Source organism: Bombina bombina, chromosome 6, assembly GCF_027579735.1.
Source record: "Bombina bombina isolate aBomBom1 chromosome 6, aBomBom1.pri, whole genome shotgun sequence".
Taxonomy (NCBI): domain Eukaryota; kingdom Metazoa; phylum Chordata; class Amphibia; order Anura; family Bombinatoridae; genus Bombina; species Bombina bombina.
Genome location: NC_069504.1, coordinates 845,211,256 through 845,235,823, shown reverse-complemented (window position 1 = coordinate 845,235,823; position 24,568 = coordinate 845,211,256). Strand labels below are relative to the sequence as shown.

Genomic DNA, 24,568 nt, shown 5'->3' with positions numbered 1-24,568 from the left:
GGTTCTCCCCCCCCCCCCTCCCTCTATTTGGCTCTTTCCCCCCTCTCTTGCTCCCCCTCTGGCTCTGTCTGTCAAACCCTTTGACTCTCTGGCCACGCCCCCATCATGGCACCCCGCCCGGCCACGCCCCCATTGCGACGCTCCCGTCGGTCATGACTGCATCTGACAAACATACTTGGCCATTTATTATATAGGATGATGAACATAATGGTATCTTTAGAAAGTCCAGTTAATGGCGAGAAAAACTGTATATGATATGTGTGGGTACAGCAAATGAGTAAGGGGAAAATTACAGCTAAACACAAACACTTCAGAAATGTACAAAAAAGGCCTGGTCCCAAACGGTCAGAAAATGGAAAAGCGATGAGTGACTGGCTTTCTTACCTGAATTAGAGTATCAACCACACTTTCAGAAAAGCCTCTCTTAACTAAGACTAGGCGTTCAATCTCCACGCAGTCAGCCTCAGAGAATCTAGATTTTGATGCTCAAAGGGGCCATGTGACAGCAGATCCCTGAAGACATCTTTCAGCTCTGCCTGGGGATCCCTGGACCTCGACCCGTATCTATCTACGGCGTTCCCCATCTGTGACAAATCTCTGCAAACACTTCGGGGTGAAGAGACCATTCCCCCGGATGGAAGGACTGTTGGCTGAGAAAGTCCACCTCCCAGTTGTCCACACCTGGAATGTGAATCGCTGAGAGCGAGCAGTCATGGGGCTCCGCCCACTCCAGAATCCAAGACACCTCCCTCATCGTACCACCCTGATGGTTGATGTAAGCCACAGAGGTAATGTTGTCGGTCTGGAATCTGATGAAACTGACCGACCACAGAGAAGGCCAAGCCTTCAGAGCATTGTAGATTGCTCGTTGTTCTAGGATGTTGATCGGAAGGAGACTCCTCCCAGGACCATTTTCCTTGTACCATCCTGGAACCCCAAACAGCTCCCCATCCTGACAAACTGGCGTCCGTGGTAGCAATCTCCCAGGACAGTCTCAAGAAGGATGTCCCCATGGACAGTTGCTCCGGACGAATCCACCAAGAGAGGGAGTTCCGAGTCCGAGCCTCCAGGGATATCGGCTGTGATAGATCTGAATGATCGCCGTTCCACTGTCTCAACATACACAATTGAAGAGGTCCGAGGTGGAACCTGGCGAATGGGATGACATCTATGCTTGACACCATGAGACCTATCACCTCCGTACATTGAGCCACCGATGGGCTTGGAGGAGGACTGAAGGGCAAGACAGGTGGACGCAAGCTTCGCAGATCTGTGAGAAATATCTTCATGGAGATAGAGTCTATTATCGTGCCCAGGAACTCCACCCTGTTGCTGGGAACCAGGGAACTCTTTCCTGAGTTGATCTTCCAACTGTGAGATTGGAGCAGAAGGGCCCTCGAATGATCCTCTGCGAGGCTGAGCGACGGCGCCTGAACTAGGATGTCGTCCAGGTAAGGCTCCACCGCAATGCCCCTGGATCTGGCCACTAAAAGCAGCGCCCCTAGAACCTTTGTGAAGACTCTCGGGGCCGTCGTCAGACCAAAAGGAAGGGCCACGAAGTGTTGGTCCAGAAATGCAAATCTTAGGAACCTGAAGTGTTCCCTGTGGATTGGCACATGAAGGTAAGCGTCCTTCAAGTCTATAGTCGTCATGAACTAGGGGCAGAATAGATCTGATCACTTCCATTTTGAACGATGGAACACTCAGACTTGTTTAAACACTTTAGGTCCAGAATCGGGCGGAACGTGCCCTCCTCCTTTGGAACCACAAAAAGGTTGGAATAGTACCCTAGACCCCTTTCTGCCAGGGGTACTGGTACGATAACCCCGAGAGAGGCGAGATATCTCACACACTCAAGAAAGGCCTCTCTCTTCTCTGGTCTTGAAGACAGGTTTGACAGGAGGAATCTGCCCTCGGGCAGATGGGATCTGAACCCTATCCTATAACCCTGGGAGACCACTTCTAGAACCCAAGGGTCCTGAACGTCCTGTAACCATGCGTCTGAGAATAGAGATAATCTGCCCCCCACGTGAACCAGATACCGGTCGGGGGCCGCCCCATCATGTCGATTTCGTCTCGGCGGGCTTCTTGCTCTGCTTTGACTTTAATCAAACCAATGACAGAGCTTTCCTTAATCCAAAATAGGGACCTATCCCCTCAATCATCACACTCTGGTGTCTGGTTGGTACAGACAATCATCATTACCATTTTGATCACCTACAAATTAAAAGGTACATGTGACCCTTCACTCAAAAGAGGGCTTCTCCCCTCTTTCAAATAATGGGTTATTTGTTCCTTTAGCTCAAATGAGAGGGAAAGTAGTGGTTGTGCTTGAGCCCCCTCAGGCAAAATGGTTAACTGCTACTTCAGGTGTTCATTTTTAAAGAGATCACATGCATCTTTCAGGGGTATCAAACGAGGACTCATGTCCCTGTAAATGGAGGGCCTGAAATACAGACCACATAAAAGCCCCTCACCAACACTTTAGACAACGAGGAAGCACCTTTACCACTTAGCACTGCATCATTCAATGTCACCTCATGAGGCACATACATACACCCACTGCACCGAGCAAGATTTTTTTTTGTGTGACATTTTCTGCAGATAATTTTTAAATTCAATTTTAAATTAGGCAATTACCCTAAATTACCAGCTCAACTGCCATGTGTTGATTAACTAGAGAATAAAGCAATTTTTAAAAGTTTTATAATATATTGCAGCAGTTGAAAATTGCATTGTAAATTAGTTGCAGAGGGAAAAAAAATTGTTAAGTTTTTAAAAAGTTTCTTGAATAATTTTGTTTCCTTTGCTCACAATTACCGTATCAGGTAAAAATGTAGTAATAAATAAGGTGCATTGCTCACAAGAACGTCTTACATTCAGGAGTCACAACTTTAAAGACCAGGAAAGTCTAGGGGAAGGGAGTTGAAAAAGTCCCTGAGAGCCAGTCATCAATCAATGCACCCACACTTTGCTGCGCTGCTCCATATTTGACAGTTCTCTCCAAATGGCACTTTGAGCTGGCTGAACTGTGTTAAGGAAAACATACCCAGTCTAGCCAGACCACAGTGATGTTTGAAGAGAACAGCCTGATATGGAACCTTAAGGAACATTTACACAGTGCAGTCAGAGCACAGCGCTGCTTGAAGATAACAGCCCGATATAGGGCAGTGCTGCAAAACTAAAGCGATAACAGTTCCTGTATGTGTCCCGTTCTTTCTATAGACATGTTGCATTTAATGCAATGACATTTCAGATCACATGATGTTCTGCCTTGGGGGATTTCTATGTGTGTATATTTGGTATAATGTGGACAACAACTTGTAATTTGCATTTAGGTGTAAAACTTCCCTTCTGCACGTAGTTATATATGATATTATATATCTGTACCAATTGATTGCATTGAGTTGTGCCAATGTAGCTAAAAGACTATTAATACTTTTATGATTCAGATAGAGCCCACGTCAAAAACATAATTTATGCTTACCTGATAAATTTATTTCTCTTGTGGTGTATCCAGTCCACGGATCATCCATTACTTGTGGGATATTCTCCTTCCCAACAGGAAGTTGCAAGAGGATCACCCACAGCAGAGCTGTCTATATAGCTCCTCCCCTAACTGCCATATTCAGTCATTCGACCGAAGACAAGCAAGAGAAAGGAGAAACCATAGGGTGCAGAGGTGACTGTTGTTTAAAGTTAAAAAATACCTGCCTTAAAATGACAGGGCGGGCTGTGGACTGGATACACCACAAGAGAAATAAATTTATCAGGTAAGCATAAATTTTGTTTTCTCTTGTAAGGTGTATCCAGTCCACGGATCATCCATTACTTGTGGGATACCAATACCAAAGCTAAAGTACACGGATGAAGGGAGGGACAAGGCAGGTACTTAAACGGAAGGTACCACTGCCTGTAAAACCTTTCTCCCAAAAATAGCCTCCGAAGAAGCAAAAGTATCAAATTTATAGAATTTTGAAAAAGTATGAAGCGAAGACCAAGTCGCCGCCTTGCAAATCTGTTCAACAGAAGCCTCATTTTTAAAGGCCCATGTGGAAGCCACAGCTCTAGTAGAATGAGCTGTAATCCTCTCAGGAGGCTGCTGGCCAGCAGTCTCATAAGCTAAGCGTATTATACTTCTTAGCCAAAGCGAAAGAGAAGTTGCCGAAGCCTTTTGGCCTTTCCTCTGTCCAGAGTAGACAACAAACAAAGCAGATGTTTGACGAAAATCTTTAATAGCTTGTAAATAATACTTTAAAGCACGAACCACGTCAAGATTGTGTAATAGACGCTCCTTCTTTGAAGGAGGATTAGGACACGATGGAACAACAATCTCTTGATTGATATTCTTATTAGATATCACCTTAGGTAAAAACCCAGGTTTGGTACACAAAACTACCTTATCTGCATGGAAGATCAGATAAGGGGAATCTCATTGTAAGGCAGATAACTCGGAAACTCTACGAGCCGAGGAAATAGCTACCAAAAATAGAACTTTTCAAGATAAAAGCTTGATATCTATGGAATGAAGAGGTTCAAACGGAACCCCTTGAAGAACTTTAAGAACCAAATTTTAACTCCATGGCGGAGCAACAGGTTTAAACACAGGCTTGATTCTGAATAAAGAAATTTGTCCCTTTAAAGAACTAGCTGACAATCTTTTTTCCAATCCGTCTTGGAGAAAAGATAATATCCTGGGAATCCTGACCTTACTCCACGAGAAACCCTTGGATTCACACCAATAGAGATATTTACGCCATATCTTATGATAGATTTTCCTAGTGACAGGCTTTCGTGCCTGAATTAAGGTATCAATGACTGACTCGGAGAAGCCACGCTTTGATAAAATCAAGCGTTCAATCTCCAGGCAGTCAGTCTCAGAGAAATTAGATTTGGATGGTTGAAAGGACCCTGAAGTAGAAGGTCCTGTCTCAGAGGCAGAGTCCATGGTGGAAAGGATGACATGTCCACCAGATCTGCATACCAAGTCCTGCGTGGCCACGCAGGCGCTATCAAGATCACTGATGCTCTCTCCTGCTTGATTTTGGCAATCAGACGAGGGAGCAGAGGAAACGGTGGAAACACATAAGCCAGGTTGAAGGACCAAGGTGCTGCTAGAGCATCTATCAGCGTCGCCTTGGGATCCCTGGACCTGGATCCGTAACAAGGAAGTTTGGCGTTCTGGCGAGACGCCATGAGATCCAGTTCTGGTTTGCCCCAACGATGAATCAATTGTGCAAACACCTCCAGATGGAGTTCCCACTCCCCCGGATGAAAAGTCTGACGACATAGAAAATCCGCCTCCCAGTTCTCTACACCTGGGATATGGATAGCTGATAGGTGGCAAGAGTGAATCTCTGCCCAGCGAATTATCTTTGAAACTTCCAACATCGCTAGGGAACTCCTTGTTCCCCCTTGATGGTTGATGTAAGCCACAGTCGTGATGTTGTCCGACTGAAATCTGATGAACCTCATTGTCGCTAGCTGAGGCCAAGCCTGAAGAGCATTGAATATCGCTCTTAGTTCCAGAATGTTTATCGGAAGGAGTGTCTCCTCCTGAGTCCACGATCCCTGAGCCTTCAGGGAGTTCCAGACTGCCCCCCAGCCTAGAAGGCTGGCATCTGTCATGACAATTGTCCAATCTGGCCTGCGAAAGGTCATACCTTTGGACAGATGGACCCGAGATAGCCACCAGAGGAGAGAATCCCTGGTCTCTTGATCCAGATTTAGTAGAGGGGACAAATCTGTGTAATCCCCATTCCACTGACTGAGCATGCAGAGTTGCAGCGGTCTGAGATGTAGGCGGGCAAACGGCACTGTCCATTGCCGCTACCATTAAGCCGATTACTTCCATACACTGAGCCACCGAAGGGCGAGAAGTGGAATAAAGAACACGGCAGGAATTTAGAAGTTTTGATAACCTGGACTCCGTCAGGTAAATCCTCATTTCTACAGAATCTATTAGAGTTCCCAGAAAGGAGACTCTTGTGAGAGGGGATAGAGAACTCTTTTCTTTGTTCACTTTCCACCCATGCGACCTCAGAAATGCCAGAACTATGTCCGTATGAGACTTGGCAATTTGGAAATTTGACGCCTGTATCAGAATGTCGTCTAAGGGGCCACTGCTATGCCCCGCGGCCTTAGGACCGCCAGAAGTGACCCCAGAACCTTCGTAAAGATTCTTGGGGCTGTAGCTAACCCAAAGGGAAGAGCCACAAACTGGTAATGCCTGTCTAGGAAGGCAAACCTGAGAAACCGATGATGATTTTTGTGTATCGGAATGTGAAGATAAGCATCCTTTAAATCCACTGTAGTCATGTATTGACCCTCCTGGATCATAGGAAGGATGGTACGAATAGTTTCCATCTTGAATGATGGGACCCTGAGGAATTTGTTTAAGATCTTGAGATCTAAGATTGGTCTGAAGGTTCCCTCTTTTTTGGGAACCACAAACAGATTTGAATAAAATCCCTGTCCCTGTTCCTCCCTTGGAACTGGATGGATCACTCCCATAACTAGGAGGTCTTGAACCCAGTGTAAAATGCCTCTCTCTTTATCTGGTTTGCAGATAATTGTGAAAGGTGAAATCTCCCTTTTGGAGGAGAAGCTCTGAAGTCCCGAAGATATCCCTGGGATACAATTTCCAACGCCCAGGGATCCTGGACATCTCTTGCCCAAGCCTGGGCGAAGATCAAAAGTCTACCCCCTACTAGATCCGTTACCGGATAGGGGGCCAATCCTTCATGCTGTCTTAGAGGCAGCAGCAGGCTTTTTGGCCTGCTTACCTTTGTTCCAGGTCTGGTTAGGTCTCCAGACCGACTTGGACTGGGCAAAAGTTCCCTCTTGTTTTGTATTAGAGGAAGTTGATGCCGCACTCGCCTTGAAGTTTCGAAAGGCACGAAAGTTAGTCTGTTTGGCCCTTGATTTGGACCTATCCTGAGGAAGGGCATGACCTTTTCCTCCAGTGATATCAGAAATGATCTCCTTCAAACCAGGCCCGAATAGGGTTTGCCCCTTGAAAGGAATATTAAGCAGCTTAGACTTTGAAGTAACGTCAGCTGACCATGATTTAAGCCATAGCGCCCTACGCGCCTGAATAGCAAAACCAGAATTCTTAGCCGTTAGTTTAATCAAATGAACAATGGCATCAGAAACAAAAGAATTGGCTAGCTTAAGTGCTCTAAGCTTGTCAAGTATATCATCCAATGGGGTCTCTACCTGTAAAGCCTCTTCCAGAGACTCAAACCAGAAAGCCACAGCAGCAGTGACAGGGGCAATGCATGCAAGGGGCTGTAGAATAAAACCTTGTTGAATAAACATTTTCTTAAGGTAACCCTCTAACTTTTTATCCATTGGATCTGAGAAAGCACAACTGTCCTCGACAGGGATAGTAGTACGTTTAGCTAGGGTAGAAACTGCTCCCTCCACCTTAGGGACCGTCTGCCATAAGTCCAGTGTGGTGGCATATATTGGAAACATTTTCTTAAAAATAGGAGGGGGAGAGAACGGCTGGTCTATCCCATTCCTTAGTAATAATTTCTGTAAACCTTTTAGGTATTGGAAAAACATCAGAGCACACCGGCACTGCATAGTATTCATCCAATCTACACAATTTCTCTGGCACTGCAATTGTATCACAGTCATTCAGAGCAGCTAAAACCTCCCTGAGCAACACGCGGAGGTGTTAAAGCTTAAATTTAAATGTTGACATATCAGAATCAGGTTGAATCCTCTTCCCTGAGTCAGAAAAATCACCCACAGAAAGCTCTCCTTCCTCAGCTTCTGCATATTGTGAGGGGGTATCAGACATAGCTACTAAAGCGTCAGTATGCTCTGTATTTCTTCTAACTCCAGAGCCGTTTCGCTTTCCTCGTAACCCAGGTATTCTGGATAATACCGCTGACAGTGTATTATCCATGACTGCCGGCATGTTTTGTAAAGTAAACACCATGGGCGCGCTAGATGTACTTGGCGCCACTTGAGCGTGAGTCCCTTGAGCGGGATTCAAAGGGTCTGACACGTGGCATAACTTCCCCCTCGTCAGATTCCTCTGGTGATAAAATTTTTAAAGACAGAATATGGTCTTTATTACTTAAAGTGAAATCAGTACATTTGGTACACATTCTAAGAGGGGGTTCCACCATGGCTTCTAAACATAATGAACAAGGAGTTTCCTCTATGTCAGACATGTTTAAACAGACTAGCAATGAGACCAGCAAGCTTGGAAAACACTTTAAATCAAGTTAACAAGCAAAAATAAAAACGGTACTGTGCCTTTAAGAAAAATAAAAAAGGTCAGAATTTGAAAAACAGTGAAAAAAAGCAGTAAATCAAACGAAATTTTTACAGTGTGTATAATAAGCTAACAGAGCATTGCATCCACTTGCAAATGGATGATTAACCCCTTAGTTCAAAAAACGGATAAAAAAAAAATGACAGACGTTTTTTTAACAATCACAACAAACTGCCACAGCTCTGCTGTGGCCCTACCTTGCCATACAAACGACTTTGCAAAGCCTAAAAACCCTTCAGAGAGGTCCTATAGCATTCAGGGGACTCCTTCAGGAAAGCTGGATGTCTCAGTCTGTAAAAGTTACTGCGCAATTAAGCGCTAAATTAGGCCCCTCCCACTCATGTCTACACAGTGGGAGGCCTAAGAAAACTGTTTCTAGGCAAATTTAAGCCAGCCATGTGGAAAAAAACTAGGCCCCAATAAAGTTTTATCACCAAACATATATAAAAACTTTTAAACTGTCCCAGCAAACGTTTTATATGACAGGAATTGAAAATTCATAAGAGTATTACCTCTGACAGTAAGCATGATACCAGTCGCTATTAAATCACTGTAATCAGGCTTACCTTAAATAAATCTGGTATCAGCAGCATTTTCTAGCATTTACATCCTCTAGAAAAAGTTTTAACTGCACATACCTCATAGCAGGATAACCTGCACGCCATTCCCCAGCTGAAGTTACCTCTCTCTTCAGTTATGTGTGAGAACAGCAATGGATCTTAGTTACAACCTGCTAAGATCATTAGAGACCACAGGCAGATTCTTCTTCTATTTTCTGCCTGGGACAAAAATAGTACAACTCCGGTACCATTTAAAAATAAACTTTTGATTGAAGAAAAAAAACAACTAAGTTTCACCACATCTCTCTTACTGCTTCCATGCTTGTCGAGAGTTGCAAGAGAATGACTGGGTATGGCAGTTAGGGGAGGAGCTATATAGACAGCTCTGCTGTGGGTGATCCTCTTGCAACTTCCTGTTGGGAAGGAGAATATCCCATAAGTAATGGATGATCCGTGGACTGGATACACCTTACAAGAGAAATTAAACTTTCATGATTCAGATAGAGCAAGCAATTTTAAATGACTTTTCAATTTACTTCCATAAACAAAATGTGCAGATTATTTTTTATTTACACTTTTTGAGTCACCAGCTCCTACTGAGCATGTGGAAGAAATTTACAGAATATACGTATATGCATTTGTGATTGGCTGATGGCTGTCACATGGTACAGGAGGAGTGGAAATAGACATAACGTTAAAATTTGTCAGAAGAAAATCTACTACTCATTTGAAGTAAAGACTAAGTGGTATTGCATTGTCTTTTTATCATGCATTCACATGCAAAACTGCTGTAGTTTAGTAGTTTATGTTGGAAGCTGGGAGTGTGCTTACTTTATAAATTGCATAATTTTCATTTCAACATTATAGTCTAAATGTTTTACACTAAAAGTGTGTATGTAACAAACTTGCAAAACACAGTTGTGGGTGCCACTTACTCTGTGAGTATCTTCTTTAATTAATGATCCACAATGAAGAATGATACAGCAAAGACCTGGGAAAGTAAAAAAGGGGTAGTCTGTTATACAAGTTTCTATGAGATGGACGTTTGTGCATTTGACTTTACTGTGTAACAAAGACAGAAGAGAGACATACTATTATTTACTAGGTTTTATGGTTTTATTCATGATCAAGTCCTCTCAAATAAATTAATTAGACACACGCTAATACAGCGCTTTGTGGAGCTGAAGTTCACCCTCCAAGAATTTTTAAACAGTGCTGTAATTATCGTGAGATTGCGAGAAAAGTGACTGGCACCATTTTGTTATGCTTGGTTCACTGTTTACATCATTACAGTGCAATCTGTGTCTCAGTGATATAGTCTGGCAAATTTTACTACAGTAATTGTCACTATTTTACAGGTACAGTATTTATTGAATACTGTGCTGTGTGAGTGAAACTAAACGTAGAACTATTGCACCCCTAATATATGTTTGTTCAAAGACGTTTTTAAACACACTGGCAAGTGAAAAACATAATTTATGCTTACCTGATAAATTCCTTTCTTCTGTAGTGTGATCAGTCCACGGGTCATCATTACTTCTGGGATATTACTCCTCCCCAACAGGAAGTGCAAGAGGATTCACCCAGCAGAGCTGCATATAGCTCCTCCCCTCTACGTCACTCCCAGTCATTCGACCAAGGACCAACGAGAAAGGAAAAGCCAAGGGTGAAGTGGTGACTGGAGTATAAATTAAAAAATATTTACCTGCCTTAAAAAACAGGGCGGGCCGTGGACTGATCACACTACAGAAGAAAGGAATTTATCAGGTAAGCATAAATTATGTTTTCTTCTGTTAAGTGTGATCAGTCCACGGGTCATCATTACTTCTGGGATACCAATACCAAAGCAAAAGTACACGGATGACGGGAGGGATAGGCAGGCTCTTTATACAGAAGGAACCACTGCCTGAAGAACCTTTCTCCCAAAAATAGCCTCCGATGAAGCAAAAGTGTCAAATTTGTAAAATTTGGAAAAAGTATGAAGCGAAGACCAAGTTGCAGCCTTGCAAATCTGCTCAACAGAGGCCTCATTCTTGAAGGCCCAAGTGGAAGCCACAGCTCTAGTAGAATGAGCTGTAATTCTTTCAGGAGGCTGCTGTCCAGCAGTCTCATAAGCTAAACGAATTATGCTACGAAGCCAAAAAGAAAGAGAGGTAGCAGAAGCTTTTTGACCTCTCCTCTGCCCAGAGTAAACGACAAACAGAGAAGACGTTTGTCGAAATTCCTTAGTTGCCTGTAAGTAAAATTTTAGAGCACGGACTACATCCAGGTTGTGCAGTAGACGTTCCTTCTTCGAAGAAGGATTTGGGCACAAGGAAGGAACAACAATCTCTTGATTGATATTCCTGTTAGTAACTATCTTAGGTAAGAACCCAGGTTTAGTACGCAGAACTACCTTATCCGAATGAAAAATCAAATAAGGAGAATCACAATGTAAGGCTGATAATTCAGAGACTCTTCGAGCCGAGGAAATAGCCATTAAAAATAGAACTTTCCAAGATAACAACTTTATATCAATGGAATGAAGGGGTTCAAACGGAACGCCCTGTAAAACATTAAGAACAAGGTTTAAACTCCATGGTGGAGCAACAGTTTTAAACACAGGCTTAATCCTGGCCAAAGCCTGACAAAAAGCCTGGACGTCAGGAACTTCTGACAGACGTTTGTGTAACAGAATGGACAGAGCTGAGATCTGTCCCTTTAATGAACTAGCAGATAAACCCTTTTCTAAACCTTCTTGTAGAAAAGACAATATCCTAGGAATCCTAACCTTACTCCAAGAGTAACCTTTGGATTCACACCAATATAGGTATTTACGCCATATCTTATGGTAAATCTTTCTGGTAACAGGCTTCCTAGCCTGTATTAAGGTATCAATAACTGACTCGGAAAACCCACGTCTTGATAAAATCAAGCGTTCAATTTCCAAGCAGTCAGCTTCAGAGAAGTTAGATTTTGATGTTTGAAGGGACCCTGTATCAGAAGGTCCTGTTTCAGAGGTAGAGACCAAGGTGGACAGGATGACATGTCCACCAGGTCTGCATACCAAGTCCTGCGTGGCCACGCAGGAGCTATTAGAATCACTGATGCTCTCTCTTGTTTGATTCTGGCAATCAATCGAGGAAGCATCGGGAAGGGTGGAAACACGTAAGCCATCCTGAAGTCCCAAGGTGCTGTCAGGGCATCTATCAGGACTGCTCCTGGATCTGGACCCGTAACGAGGAAGCTTGGCGTTCTGTCGAGACGCCATGAGATCTATCTCTGGTTTGCCCCAACGTCGAAGTATTTGGGCAAAGACCTCCGGATGGAGTTCCCACTCCCCCGGATGAAAAGTCTGACGACTTAAGAAATCCGCCTCCCAGTTCTCCACTCCCGGGATGTGGATTGCTGACAGGTGGCAAGAGTGAGACTCTGCCCAGCGAATTATCTTTGATACTTCCATCATAGCTAGGGAGCTTCTTGTCCCTCCCTGATGGTTGATGTAAGCTACAGTCGTGATGTTGTCCGACTGAAACCTGATGAACCCCCGAGTTGTCAACTGGGGCCAAGCCAGGAGGGCATTGAGAACTGCTCTCAATTCCAGAATGTTTATTGGCAGGAGACTCTCCTCCTGACTCCATTGTCCCTGAGCCTTCAGAGAATTCCAGACGGCACCCCAACCTAGAAGGCTGGCGTCTGTTGTTACAATTGTCCAGTCTGGTCTGCTGAATGGCATCCCCCTGGACAGATGTGGCCGAGAAAGCCACCATAGAAGAGAATTTCTGGTCTCTTGATCCAGATTCAGAGAAGGGGATAAGTCTGAGTAATCCCCATTCCACTGACCTAGCATGCACAGTTGCAGTGGTCTGAGGTGTAAGCGTGCAAAGGGTACTATGTCCATTGCCGCTACCATTAAGCCGATTACCTCCATGCATTGAGCCACTGACGGGTGTTGAATGGAATGAAGGGTGCGGCAAGCACTTTGAAGTCTTGTTAGCCTGTCCTCTGTCAGGTAAATCTTCATTTCTACAGAATCTATAAGAGTCCCCAGGAAGGGAACTCTTGTGAGTGGAACGAGTGAACTTTTCTTTTCGTTCACCTTCCATCCATGTGACCTTAGAAATGCCAGTACTAACTCTGTATGAGACTTGGCAGTTTGAAAGCTTGAAGCTTGAATCAGAATGTCGTCTAGGTATGGAGCTACCGAGATTCCCCGCGGTCTTAGTACCGCCAGAAGAGCACCCAGAACCTTTGTGAAGATTCTTGGAGCTGTAACCAATCCGAATGGAAGAGCCACAAACTGGTAATGCCTGTCTAGGAAGGCAAACCTTAGGTACCGGTAATGATCTTTGTGAATCGGTATGTGAAGGTAGGCATCTTTTAAATCTACAGTGGTCATGTACTGACCCTCTTGGATCATAGGTAAAATTGTCCGAATAGTCTCCATCTTGAACGATGGAACTCTTAGGAATTTGTTTAGGATCTTTAAGTCCAGGATTGGTCTGAAAGTTCCCTCTTTTTTGGGAACCACAAACAGATTTGAGTAAAACCCCTGTCCCTGTTCCGATCGTGGAACAGGATGGATTACTCCCATTAACAAGAGCTCTTGTACGCAGCGTAGAAACGCCTCTTTCTTTGTCTGGATTGTTGACAACCTTGACAGATGAAATCTCTCTCTTGGAGGAGAGTATTTGAAGTCCAGAAGGTATCCCTGAGATATTATCTCTAGCGCCCAGGGATCCTGGGCATCTCTTGTCCAAGCCTGGGCGAAGAGAGAAAGTCTGCCCCCCACTAGATCCGATCCCGGATCGGGGGCCCTCAATTCATGCTGTTTTAGGGGCAGCAGCAGGTTTCCTGGTCTGCTTGCCCTTGTTCCAGGACTGGTTAGGTTTCCAGCCTTGTCTGTAGCGAGCAACAGCTCCTTCCTGTCTTGGTGCAGAGGAAGTTGATGCTGCTCCAGCTTTGAAATTACGAAAGGAACGAAAATTAGACTGTCTAGCCTTAGCTTTGGCTTTGTCCTGAGGCAGGGCATGGCCTTTACCTCCTGTAATGTCAGCGATAATCTCTTTCAACCCGGGCCCGAATAAGGTCTGCCCCTTGAAAGGTATATTAAGCAATTTAGACTTAGAAGTAACATCAGCTGACCAGGATTTTAGCCACAGCGCCCTGCGTGCCTGAATGGCGAATCCTGAATTCTTCGCCGTAAGTTTAGTAAGATGTACTACGGCCTCCGAAATGAATGAATTAGCTAGTTTAAGGACTCTAAGCCTGTCCGTAATGTCGTCCAGAGTAGCTGAACTAATGTTCTCTTCCAGAGACTCAATCCAGAATGCCGCTGCAGCCGTGATCGGCGCAATGCATGCAAGGGGTTGCAATATAAAACCTTGTTGAACAAACATTTTCTTAAGGTAACCCTCTAATTTTTTATCCATTGGATCTGAAAAAGCACAGCTATCCTCCACCGGGATAGTGGTACGCTTAGCTAAAGTAGAAACTGCTCCCTCCACCTTAGGGACCGTTTGCCATAAGTCCCGTGTGGTGGCGTCTATTGGAAACATTTTTCTAAATATCGGAGGGGGTGAGAACGGCACACCGGGTCTATCCCACTCCTTAGTAACAATTTCAGTAAGTCTCTTAGGTATAGGAAAAACCTCAGTACTCGCCGGTACCGCAAAATATTTATCCAACCTACACATTTTCTCTGGTATTGCAACTGTGTTACAATCATTCAGAGCCGCTAACACCTCCCCTAGTAATACACGGAGGTTTTCCAGTTTAAATTTAAAATTTGAAATATCTGAATCCAGTCTGTTTGGATCAGAACCGTCACCCACAGAATGAAGTTCTCCGTCCTCATGTTCTGCCACCTGTGACGTAGTGTCTGACATGGCCCTAATATTATCAGCGCACTCTGTTCTCACCCCAGAGTGATCACGCTTACCTCTTAGTTCTGGTAATTTAGCCAAAACTTCAGTCATAACAGTAGCCATATCCTGTAATGTGATTTGTAATGGCCGCCCAGATGTACTCGGCGCTACAATATCACGCACCTCCCGATCGGGAGATGCAGGTACTGACACGTGAGGCGAGTTAGTCGGCATAACTCTCCCCTCGTTGTTTGGTGAAATTTGTTCAATTTGTACAGATTGACTTTTATTTAAAGTAGCATCAATACAGTTAGTACATAAATTTCTATTGGGCTCCACTTTGGCATTGCAACAAATGACACAGGTATCATCCTCTGAATCAGACATGTTTAACACACTAGCAAATAAACTTGCAACTTGGATACAATTCAATTAGAATAATATTAAAAACGTACTGTGCCTTTAAGAAGCACAGAAGATCTATGACAGTTGAAAATTAATAAATTGAAAACAGTTATAGTGTAAACAACACAACTTTAGCAAAGGTTTAATCCCATTAGTAAAGATAACAAATTCTGAAAGCAGGAAACAAATTACAGAATAAACGTTTTTTATCTCAGTCAACTATAATTCTCACAGCTCTGCTGAGAGAAATTACCTCCCTCAAAATAAGTTTTGAAGACCCCTGAGCTCTGTAGAGATGAACCGGATCATGCAGGAAATACAATGAGCTGCTGACTGAAATATTTGATGCGTAGCAAAAGCGCCAAAAAACGGCCCCTCCCCCTCACACACAGCAGTGAGAGAGAACAGAAACTGTCAGAAAAAAGATTAAGCAACTGCCAAGTGGAAAAATAGTGCCCAAACATTTATTCACTCAGTACCTCAGCAAATGAAAACGATTTTACATTCCAGCAAAAACGTTAAACATAATTTCTAGTTATTAAACAGCTTTATGTAATTCTTACAGTGTAATTCTAGTGAAGTACCATTCCCCAGAATACTGAAGTGTAAAGTATACATACATGACATTATATCGGTATGGCAGGATTTTCTCATCAATTCCATTGTCAGAAAATAAAAGCTGCTACATACCTCTATGCAGATTCATCTGCCCGCTGTCCCCTGATCAGAAGTTTACCTCTCCTCAGATGGCCGAGAAACAGCAATATGATCTTAACTACTCCGGCTAAAATCATAGCAAAAACTCTGGTAGATTCTTCTTCAAACTCTGCCAGAGAGGTAATAACACACTCCGGTGCTATTTTAAAATAACAAACTTTTAATTGAAGATATAAAACTAAGTATAATCACCATAGTCCTCTCACACATCCTATCTAGTCGTTGGGTGCAAGAGAATGACTGGGAGTGACGTAGAGGGGAGGAGCTATATGCAGCTCTGCTGGGTGAATCCTCTTGCACTTCCTGTTGGGGAGGAGTAATATCCCAGAAGTAATGATGACCCGTGGACTGATCACACTTAACAGAAGAAAGAAAGCTAAAACCACATTGTTTCAGCGGGATATATATAGATATATATATATATATATATATATATATATATATATATATATATATATATATATATATATATATTATGCATGGAATATTTGCTTTATTTTTGTGGAAATATACTTACAATAGCACCACCTTTCTTAATTTTTGATTGACATAGTAGAATGTTGTGTGTATTGAGAGAAGGGAGATTACAGGCAAGTGCAATATAACCTCACCTCTCAGGGCTGCAGCACACAGCTCACTGTTAGTGCTGACATCTCTCTTCCTGTGGTTCTGGAAATCACTATCCGCAATTTCCGAGACCTTCTGCTTCTTTGCACCATGCTGTACAAACCCAGAAATCTGGAGAGATTGGATAATATTAGATCATATGAAGAAGAGAGTAAGGGAACCAAGATGGGACTTAAAGGGACATAATACTCATATGCTAAATCACTTGAAACTTATGCAGTATAACTGCAAAAAGCTGACAGGAAAATATCTCCTGAGCATCTCTATGTAAAAAAGGAAGATATTTAACCTCACATTCTCCTCAGCTCATCAGAGTAAGTTCTGTGTAAAGAGTTATAATCAGCTGCTGCTCATCTGCAGGTTAAAAAAATAATAATGAAGAAATGAACAGCAGCCAATCAGCATCAGCAGTGCTGAGGTCATGAACTCTTTTACTGTGATCTCATGAGATTTCACTTAACTCTCATGAGATTTCATTGTAAACTTCCTTACACTGAATAGGGAAATAAGATGAGTGTGCACGTAAGCTCACTCCCTTAGCTGTCCAGGGACAGACATACTGATTTGCTGCTTAGAAGTCTTTTAAAATGGGATGTGGCTACTGAGAAACTTTTGAGGTAAAATATCTTTCTTTTTTACATAGAGATGCTCAGGTGATATTTTCTAGTCAGCTTTTTACAGCTATAATGCATCACTTTCAAATGTTTAAACATTTGGGCATTATGGCCCTTTAAGTAATACACAAAGAAAGTAAACATTAAATGGGACAATGTACTAATGCAAACAGCTGAAAAAAAATTAACTTTATTCAAATCTGCTGTAGGAACATCCTTTCAAATGTGCTGCGTTATGTCTTCATCCCCCACCCACCAGAAGATTGATTTCTACTAGTGTCTCTTGTTTAGATAGCCAATGCCACAGTATTTTCAGTACAAGTGGTGGTTTCAGAAGGCAAAATATATATCAAATGACAAAAGTAAAGTAGCTATTTGTAAACATTTTAATGCATTCCAAGAAGTAAAATGGATCATTGGGAACACAAATAAAGGAAAGAATTGTATAAGGTTTCCCCAAAAATGTTAAAATGTGTAGTATAAAATGCAGCCCTAACTTCTCGCATTACTTTGTGCCGCTTGTTTAATCTTTGAAAACTGCATTTGCAGACAAAACAATAAATATAAAGTGATGGTAAACTCTACCCTTTGTAAAAACAGATCCAGAATGTAAGTCATATTTTAGATGGAGTTTAAAAGGGACAGTCTACACCTTGGTCATCTTAAAGTCTTACTTTAGATTAAGCAGCAAATATCCTCCTGCACCCTTTCTATATCATGCAGCAGGAACAGTAAAAAAGTTATTTTAAAATGAATATAGTTTCTGGTCACTTTGAAATGGCTGCCAAGCTCTGCCTACTGATGACATCATGATCTGGGCTGCAACTATGCTTTCTGCTAAATAGCATTGACAGCCTTTTGAATCCAATTAGTCTATCTATTGGGTACTTATAGAGCGCAAACTAATCACCCGTGAGTCTTTTAAAGCCAATTTTTTTCTTTCATGTCTCAGAGCATACAACTTTCCAATTTACTTATATCATAATTTTGCTTTATACTCTTGGAATCCTTACTTGAGAAGCAGCAATGCACTACTGGGAACTAGGTGAACACATCAGTAAGCCAATTACAAGAGGCAGATGTGCAGCCACCAATCGGTAGCTAGCTCCCTGCTACTGAGCCTACTTAGGTATACTTTTCAACAAAGGATACCAAGAGAACAAAGCAAATTAAATAAAAGAAGTACATTGGAAATGTGTTTCCATTTGTGTGCTCTGTCTGAATTGTAAAATAAATTTTTGGGGGTTTCATGTCCCTTTAACATCCTCATTGTACTTCTATACTTCAGTTTGATAAACTACATTGTTCTTCATTATAGTATTCTTCTAAACCTTTACCCATGTTTTTTTTTTCTTATTCAAGTGCTTGAAGGAAAACGCACACAAATGAAAGAGGAGACAAATGTATTCCTGATTCTGTCTTACAAAAAAAAAATAATAATAATAGACTACTGTTAAGTATACTGTAGAAAAGAGAAGGTCCCCTGACACTCCCTTTGTGAAGCCTGGAAAAAAGCTTCTGCTAAATGTATCTGTGTTTAGCAAATCTACATCAGCCTGAAGCTAGTGCTGGCTCTCTTTTCAAAGGATAATGTGACTACAATCCAGTTTAACCCCTTCAGAGCGAGACAGGATAACATGACTAAAATTTAGTGAGTAAGTGAGAGGGAGCGAAATAGCCACCAGGCGAGACTGAGCTAGTCAGTGCAAAAAGGGGAGAGAGAGATAGACACAAAGAGGCAGATTCAAACTTAAGGAAAACATTTTAAGAGAGTAAATAAGGTCAAAATAGAAAGAGAAGAATATAAGTATTTATAAAGAGAAGAGGCGTGGCAAGAAAATTAGCTAAACAGTGTGAATGAAGGTCAGTCTGTAGTCACCTTGAGTGATTCTGTGGTTGGTGTGATGTCACTCAGGAGGTGTGCCAGCAGCACGTCAGAATGATGAGCAGGGCCCTGCATGACACCAGAAGACACTCCACACACTGTCACCCATCTCTCCAGCACATGGTATACAGACCCACGTAGGGAGCTGCAGCGATAGGTTTATGGACATGCATTAATACAGCTACATACAAGCTTATGCTTTACATTTTTATATAAAACATTGTTTCTCTGCACCAAACACACTACTAGTCTTTTAACCCCTTTGCTGCTGGGAATTTTAGAGATAAACCTGCTCAAAGTACAAGAGAAATGTTAGCATTTTTTCTATTACTCTGTTTAAATAGAACTAGAGCTTTGTCTGCTACACGTCGTTTTTTTTTAAAGTATACAACCCAAGGTATTGATCTAGACCCATTTTAGTATATTCCATGCCACTATTTAGTCCCCAAATATGATATTAAAAATATTTGCCAACGGGATTCTCACTGAAATGATTTACACACAACTACTGCAGAAATTGCAGACATGCATGGCTTTTGTTGGCAATTGGGACGCTAATCGCAGCTGTGCACCACACTTTTGAAATTCCTGGCAGTGAATGGATTAATCCGTTAGCGTGTAAGGTTATTTTTTGCTGTGTAGGGATTACCCTCCCACTCCCTGATCAAACCGCTCTCTTCCAGTATGTGAGAAATATATATATATATATACACACATATACACACACACACACACACACACATACATACACACATATACATATATATACACACACACACACACACACATTATATGTGTATATAGGTTTGTAAATACATATGCACACACATATAAATATATATTCAGACATGGATATGTATGTATTTCTATGTTAAAGGGATATTCCAGCCAAAATTGGAATCCACAAGGATACATTTCAGTTTTGAATAAAAGCATTTTTGTAACAGACATTTATTAGCAAAAATGCTTCTAATAAAAGCTATAGCCGTTTCAAAAGTGTATTTAAGTATGTACCGTGCACCAGCCTATTAAACACAGCACTTGTTTAGAGAGCGTAACGTGCTTGTACCATCTGGTAATGACTCAATTTGTTAATTGCTGACATGATAGAAGCCCCACTGGTGCTGAGCAGATGCAGTATATAAAATGTGGGTGCACTGACAATATCTAGCTATGCTTCACATGCACGTGCAGAGGAAAATGTCAACACTAAAACAGTGATAACTTTTACTAGAAGCATTTTTGCTAATACATGTATATTGCAAATATGTAATTCATCTATGTGCATTTATATTTTGACCGGCATGTCTCTTTAAAGCCCTTTACCTGCCCTTTTTTTTCTTACACCGGAGACCTCATATCTTTGAGCCTTTATAACTTTAAGCAATTTAAAACAAAAAATGTATTAGATGGTGTTATGAGTAACTGTACTTAGTAATGCGTTTTTGAAGTGTTTTGTGGAACTTTTTTGTTTTGCAAAACAGTTAACCACAGTACTGAGGTCGCGGTAATCATTCTAGCGTAAACCATAATTGCGCTCAAGCGTTTGCATTCACTTTCAACTTGTAATACGAGCGCTTGTTCTGATGCGTTAAAATCAGCCTCAATAAACCTGATATCACTCGCACGTAACTGTTAGCGCGCCACTTGTAACCTGGCCTAATATGGGTATCTGCTTTTAGCGGATGGCAGGTTGAAAGAAAAATAGAACACTACCAATTGTTATTTAAAGGGACATGAAACCCAATTTTTTTCTTTTGCTATTTAGATAGAGCATGTCATTTTAAACAACTTTTTAATTCACTTCTATTATCTAATTTGCTTAATTCTCTTGATATCATTTCCTGAAAAGCATATCTAGATAGGCTCAGTAGCTGCTGATTGGTTACTGCACATAGATGCCTTGTGTTATTGGCTCACCCATGTGCATTGCTATTTCTTCAACCAAGGATATCTAAAGAATTAAGCAAATTAGATAATAGAAGTAAATTGTAATGCTGTTTAAAATAGTATTCTCTACCTGAATCATGAAAGAAAAATGTTGGGTTTAGTGTCCCTTTAAGTGTTGGCAGCATTTGTCATTTAAGGGTAAAGTGAATGTAAGTTTTAATGCTAAAGTGCCCGGTTTTTAAAAATTCAATTAAAAACAGGGGCACTTTAATTCATCAAAATTTACATTTCACTCGTGTTGTGAAAATACTTAAGATTAGGAATATTAGGAGTTGAGAATCAAGGGAGACGTCCCTATGTTTTAAAGATATATTGTATTTTTTAACTTTCTTTTATATGTTCTTGCTGCTTATTAAAATCTTGTATATACATTTGAATATAGCGTACCTGGTCATCTATATCCTACAAATATTTGTTTACTTATAAGAGGTATCTTAAGCTCTCAGCGCCCTTACTTCCACTCTCTTTTTTTCTATTGTGAAAATACTTACCTTTTAATCTTAACAGCCGCTCTAGCTTCCTCTGCCCATCGCAAAGCCTCTTCATAGGTCTAAAATGAGGAATCAGGCTTCCTCCAATCACGGCTTTGAATCAGACACGGATTCCCCCGGGGGGGGGGGGGGGGGAAGCCGTGATTGGAGGATGACCGATCCATCATTTCTGACGTCAGAAATGGCTTTTCGATGACCGGGAGAAGCTGGAGCGGCTGTCAAGTTTAAAAGGTACGTTTTTTTTCACAACGAGTGAAATGTAAATTTTGATGAATTAAAGTGCCCCTGTTTTTAATCGATTTTTTTTTTTAAAACGGGCACTTTAGCATCAAAATTTACATTCACTTTAAAGGGACATAAAAGTGCAAAAAAATGCTCTAATGTTATATGAAGGCAATAGTGCAGTACTAAAATGTTCTATAACAATTAAACACATCGATTAAACACATAGTTAGTCAGTTCTAGTGCAGCTATGCACTACTTCTAAATATCAATTATGAATCTCGCCTGGCCTCACTTTCAGAACAGTTGAGTTAACTTCTGCATGAAAAAATAACAAAAGAAATTAAAAAAAGTTGCACTAATGGCATCTTGCGCTGCGCACACTTGATTGGCAGAGTTGAACATGGCTTGAGGTGTCTCCAGTAATATTTACACCATTATTTTGATATTTTGCATATCTTGCAAGTGATACAAGTTTAAAAAAAAGACAATGCGAGTAAAACAGAAAGATACAGAACATGATTTCAAAATGCATTATAGTTTGTTTTGAGAAACAGATTTTCCTATCCTGAATAAACTGATGTTTTGTTCTCAGGCATGAACAAGTGTGTCCAATATGTGCCAAAAGAATTGTCCTCCTCAGCCAGTGAGCATTAGTAGAACGGACACTGCTACATTGGTTTATATTTAAAGTGATGGTAAACTCTCCCCTTTTTAAAATCAGATCTGGAATGTAAGCGCTATTTTAGATGGAGTTTAATTCATTAGCTGTAATGAAGATGCAGTATAACATGCTTTTTAATATAGATATGAAATTCAAATACTGCATGCTCCTCCGCCCACTTCAAAAGTAAAATTTTCTGTGAGCTAACAGATTGAATTGTTGTCCAATCAGCGCTCTCCCCATCTGGCACTTTTGTTGTAGCTAGAGCATGGATTGGAGAGTAATTCAATCATTTAGCTGACAGGAAAATTGACTTTTGAAGTGGGTGGTGTAACGTGGGGTATTTGAATTTCATATCTATATTAATAACTAAGTTATACTGCATCTTCATTGCACATGATGAATTAAACTCCATCTAAAATAGCGCTTACATTCCAGATCTGATTTTAAAAAGGGGAGAGTTTACCATCACTTTAAAGAGCTTTTAACTTATTTTTACATATTTAACAAGTTTAAATAAAAATGTGATATGTGGGTATAATGTGCACAGTAAACAAACACCTGCCCTGTACACAGTAGTGTAGTATTGCCAATCAGTGATTAGATATGAGACGGCTTTCATTTCTGGTCACTGATGATGTATTGGCAATACTACACTATGGAAGTTTATTCTCCTTTTCTCTCCATTTGAGGTTTTTACTTAGCAAGAGGACTTGCATTATCTGAGACCTGAAACCCTTATAGGGGAGTTCTACTAAAACTCTTCTTTTGTGATTCAGACAGAGCATAGCATGACAGGAAATAGTGCTCTAGTAAATGGTTAACATCCTTGCAAAACTTCTGTCATATAGTGCTCCAGAAATGGTCCAGCTCCTAAGCATTACGTTCCTCCTTTTCAACAAAAGAACGAGTAATTGATAATAGAAGTGAATTAAGATTTTGTTTAAAATCCCATGCTCTAGCTGAATCATGAAAGAAAAAAAATGTCATATCCCTTTAACACATTTCAGTGACAAGAATGTAATGTTAAAGTGACAATTGATGAGCACAACTATAATAGCATGATATTGTTTTTACTCCTGTGTCTACAGCTCGTTTCAAAGCAATTCTCTAATTTTAACCCCTTACAGGTGCTATTTGGTGAAGCTCTGCATCTTCACATTGGGTGCGGTCATCTTGGAGCTTAGCTATTCTTGTATCCTGTGACAGAAATGGTGTACATTCAAAAATAAGTGACATTAAAAGGGACATTCCGGTCAAAATGTAAATGCACATAGATGAATTACATCTTTGAATAGAAACATATTTGCAATATAAATGTATTGGCAAAAATGCTTCAAGTAAAAGTTATCACTGTATTAGTGCCAACATTTTTCTCTGCACGTGCATGTGAAGCGCAGCTAGATATTCTCAGTGCATTAGCTGCTCAAAGCACCAGTGGGGTTTGTATCATGTTAGCAATTAACAGATTGAGTTATTACTAGATGGTACAAGCACCTTGCAACTGCAGTATTTAAAATGCTAGTGCACGGTGCATACTTAAATACACTTTTGAAACGGCTATAGCTTTTATTAGAAGCATTTATGCTAATACATGTATATTACAAAAATGCTTCTATTTAGAACTGAAATGCACTCTTGTGGATTACAATTGTGGCTGGAATATCCCTTTAAAAGCTATATTGAGCAAATTGGTTTAAGAAGGCTTTATATTCGTCCAGTTATTTAAAAAAAAAAAAAAATTAAGTTTAAAACGTTGCATTAAATATTATTTATATATTTATAAAATCTCAGGATTAATACAGAGCAATGCAGTGACTGCAAAAATGGAAAACTCCCTCTTTGTATCATGCAAGATAACAGCTGTTGCAAAAGCTGGTAACGTCACTGATCTGTGACTGTGCACCAATTCTGTGTGAGAATAGCTAAGATCCAAGATGGTAGCGTCCTGTGTAAAGATGTGGAGTTTTACCATCACCTGTAAAAGCGAATTTCCCTTTAAGCATTTTTTTTTTTTTTTTTTAATGAAAGAAAACCTTGTAAATGTCCCTAGTGTATGAATTAGAGAATTTTATCACTACACTGTTATGTCTCTTAAAATGTTACTCTTTTATACACAAAATAAATTTAAAAAAAAAAAAGGATATGTAACATACTTTCAAGCATATATGATTTCAATTTGCGTCAATACACTTCAAGCCATCTGTGCATTTCATACTTATTAAAAAAAATGTTGTAGACTACAGGCGCCCTGTAATTAATGAGAATGAACAAACTCTAAAAAGGAAACAGCA

The 24,568-nt window shown here is 40.9% G+C and overlaps 1 protein-coding gene across 1 annotated transcript in view; it reads right to left on the bottom strand.

Annotated features, from left to right (window-relative positions):
• Positions 1–24,568, bottom strand: part of PELP1 (proline, glutamate and leucine rich protein 1) — a 157,811-nt gene that overhangs the window by 107,169 nt on the left and 26,074 nt on the right. The window contains exons 12-14 of the mRNA XM_053718249.1: positions 18,942–19,092; positions 16,433–16,559; positions 9,789–9,844 (exon numbers count right to left, since the gene is read on the bottom strand). Coding sequence (XP_053574224.1) covers positions 9,789–9,844; positions 16,433–16,559; positions 18,942–19,092 — 334 coding nt within the window. The remainder of the gene's footprint in view (positions 1–9,788; positions 9,845–16,432; positions 16,560–18,941; positions 19,093–24,568) is intronic.